Source organism: Microtus ochrogaster, linkage group LG5 (genome assembly GCF_000317375.1).
Source record: "Microtus ochrogaster isolate Prairie Vole_2 linkage group LG5, MicOch1.0, whole genome shotgun sequence".
NCBI lineage: Eukaryota > Metazoa > Chordata > Mammalia > Rodentia > Cricetidae > Microtus > Microtus ochrogaster.
Window position 1 is genome coordinate 51,794,923 of NC_022031.1, and position 3,461 is coordinate 51,798,383.

General features: G+C 37.1%; 1 protein-coding gene across 2 annotated transcripts in view; it reads right to left on the reverse strand.

Moving 5' to 3' along the window:
- Positions 1 to 3,461, reverse strand: part of Ecpas (Ecm29 proteasome adaptor and scaffold) — a 113,716-nt gene that overhangs the window by 13,453 nt on the left and 96,802 nt on the right. For both annotated transcript variants that reach the window (XM_005362228.2, XM_013351850.2), the window contains 6 exons: positions 3,219 to 3,310; positions 3,076 to 3,142; positions 2,723 to 2,914; positions 1,973 to 2,181; positions 1,256 to 1,299; positions 967 to 1,159 (listed from right to left, as the gene is read on the reverse strand). In XM_005362228.2, coding sequence (XP_005362285.1) covers positions 967 to 1,159; positions 1,256 to 1,299; positions 1,973 to 2,181; positions 2,723 to 2,914; positions 3,076 to 3,142; positions 3,219 to 3,310 — 797 coding nt within the window. The remainder of the gene's footprint in view (positions 1 to 966; positions 1,160 to 1,255; positions 1,300 to 1,972; positions 2,182 to 2,722; positions 2,915 to 3,075; positions 3,143 to 3,218; positions 3,311 to 3,461) is intronic.

A 3,461-nucleotide genomic window follows, 5' to 3' on the forward strand; every position in this document is an offset into this window, starting at 1 on the left:
AATAAAAAAAAAATAAATTACATAATGCAAAATAAATCTCTAAAAGCCATACATTATTACAGAAATACCTAAACAGCCTTATTAGTACAAAAAAAAAACAAATATAGGAATTAGAAGCAAAACAAGAGATAATATTTTATGCTTTAAAGTAAGTAGATCAGGCCAAAAGTGGTGGTACACGCCTTTAATCTCAGCACTCAGGAGGCAAAGGCAGGTGGATCTCTGTGAGTTCCAGGCTATCCTGGTCTACATAGCTACATGGTGAGTTCAGGACAGCCATCACTACATAATAAAAAGAGCCTGTCTCAAAACTAACCAAAACAAATAGACCAACTACTATATCCCTCTTTCTGTATGATACCCAATTTAAAAAAAAAAAGTACTTCAGTTTCCAAACTAAGCCAGTCATATTTTTTTCAACCAATTTCCCCAAGACAACACAGAGGTAAACTACACAACACACAATACTCCATGTCTTCATACAAAATGATTACTTGGCATCTGTACATGCCAGCAAGGTAGAGTTTATTACGGCAGAAGCTGTTCATTATATAGGTATTCTCTCCCTCCTCCCACAGGAGGAAAAAGGGTACCCATATGAAAAATTACCTTTCCTAGTCTCATCAGCTGCTAAATGGGGTTATGGGCTAAGTGTTGGCCAAGGGAACATGAATCAGAGTGATATGTTTCCGTTTCCAGAACTTTTCTTTTGAGGAATTATATACTTACTATGACCCTAACTTCATCTCCTCTGCCGTCTGCCAGAGACCCAGATAAACCATAGACCATGAGGATAATGTATAAGAAATATGATCCCTAAAGGGGATCCAACTATCAAGACAAACTTCCCTCTGTTTGAGATTGTAGTATTTTGGAAATTTTCTGCTACTTTACTGATAAACTTGTCCTAATAAAAACACATTACCAAGACAGAAGAAAACCTAGGATGATATAGGTAGCAATTACCTTCTTGATGAGGGGTATGACAATGTCAGAAAATTCCCGGAATCTGTCTTCTTTGGTTGCTTTCAAAACATCAGCTGCACAGCTGATTGCTACAATCTTGTATTTGAGATTCTCTTTGCAACACTCCTTCAAGACAGCCTGAAGAATTTCATTTGGGGTAGGTTGATTTGGCACAGACTTTTCCAACTCTGTACTACAGGATCCATACAAAAACATGAGAATAGTTAAGAAACGCTACAGCTTTAAGTTTCACATTAAGAAATGGTATGTTCATTGTAAGAACATTTACCTGCAAGCTGTCACCACACAGGCAATGGCTTTTAGTAGTTCTTCCTGGTAAGTTAAGGATGAAGACATACTATTAAACCTATATGTCACATTCTTTGCAATATGACTACAATCACCTCATTGAGTATTTTATAACCACCATGGCAAAAACTAACATATGCATTTATGAACATCACTGAATTCTACCCAAACTATGAATCTCTAATTCATAAAGGCTCAAGAACTTGTAACCAAGGTCACCAGGCAATGCACTATTATGACGACAATACTGTGGTGGCCACTAGGGACCTTTACAAAATAAGAGTACAAATATTGCCCCAATCTCATGTTCCACATGGAACACTCAATATACATATCTTTCTCTAGCCATTGTAGAAAAGGTTTCCAATTCTCAAGCTCCAGAAATGAGCATCTTTGGTGCCAGAATTAGAAGCAGACCAATATGGCCAATTCTGGCTCTACTGAAGGTCAGTGGCCACAAAATGATGACCTGGTTTAAGAAGTAACTTGTAAGACTGAATATATAAAGTATTCCAATCTCCAAAATTACTATGCTTTATTCAAGAACATATGGGATGAAACATATTTTGATATAAAATGCCATAGTCAGAAAAAAATCTTCCACTAGCTAGAAAACCTGGCTGTAAAAATAAGCCAAAGTCATATCCAATCAGATTCCTACCCCATACAAAGATGCAGAGCCCAATGGTTCTCTTACCTTTCCTGCCCATGTTCTTCCAGCCAGGCCTTGCACCAAAGCACTCAGTATCATTCCCAGATATGGTGGTACTAGAGAGCTTGTTTGTTTTGCGATTGATGCCATAGCAATTGCGCCCTGGGCTTTCATTTTCCAAGACTGTGACTGTAAAGCCTTCTGGGTAATAGTAATCAACTCCTGCAGGTATAATCGAATACCTCCAAAGGAGCCTAGATTTAAAAAGAAGAAAGAAAAGTTAAAACACCTCTCAAGTGACAAGGAAAATTTTTTTAAATCATTTTTAAATGTAAGTCAGTGCCATCTGTCTAAAGCAGTGACTGCCAACTGATAAAACACACCACCTGCTAAATAAAGGCAGAGCCTGCAGTGCTGCTTCTGTCTGTAAAAGCAGGAAATTGTGAACTGGACACACTACCGGGGATGTTATTTCAAAAAGTCATCATCATTAATGTGTACTAAGGTTAAAAACACAGCTCTACAATACTACTCTAAAGCCACATAAAAATCACAATTACACTCCACTAACCTAAGTAAAGTTCTTAGACACAGTTTATATTCTCTCACAGAGGCAGCAACAAGTCAAAGAGAAGAGCTCTGAGTGGCACTTTGCAAACTTAGAAATTAGGATATACTAAAAATGAAATGTGATACGTGCTCAAGTCCTTAGAAAATTATGAATCAGCAATATGAGTAAAAATTCCAGCTGTGTTCTTAAAAACCACATTTACCTTGCAACCATCATTTACTAACCAGGTACATTTTCCTGCCACACTTCAGTCCACAAGTTACACTCTTCTTTTTCAGATTTCTCCTCATCAGCAATTTCATGCATGCCTAGAAATGCCAAGGGCAGAACTTCTTTGGCATGGTTCTTCAATACATCAGGACTGTATCTTCCAATTGCATGAATAGTCAAAGCACAAGAGGTCTTGTAGATAGGTTCTCAAGAGAAGAAGAAACCAAAATTTTGTTAGCATTTACTATTACTATTTTGTCAGAGTAAGTGATCTAAATAAACCAATTTAAAATGTTTCTACCGAAACAGTAGTCTATTTGGTTAAACTCTAAATTTAAAATGTCATACGAAAGGAGAAGAAAGGTACCTTCTTTCTCCATATACCAGCCACTGAGCTTCTGCAGCAGCTTTTCAGTGCTGCTGTCCCGTGAAGTCTGCAAAACAAATAACCCTACTCACTTCTTCACAATTCCCAGAGCTGTACTTAACTGAGCAAGAAATCCAACTCACCCGAACTAAATGGCCCATGGCAAATGCACAGGATTTCTGAATTACACTGTTCCGATCTGTCAGGCCACTAAGCAAAGCACTCATAAGTTTACCTACAGAAATAAATAAAAACATCTGATTGTATGGTTGGCAAAGTATTTTGTTATGTTTCCAGGAATAAAAACCCCATAACCCTGAAATTAATCAGATTTACTGCACAGTAGCTTAGATATTTATTTATTTATTTATTTATTAAAGATTTCT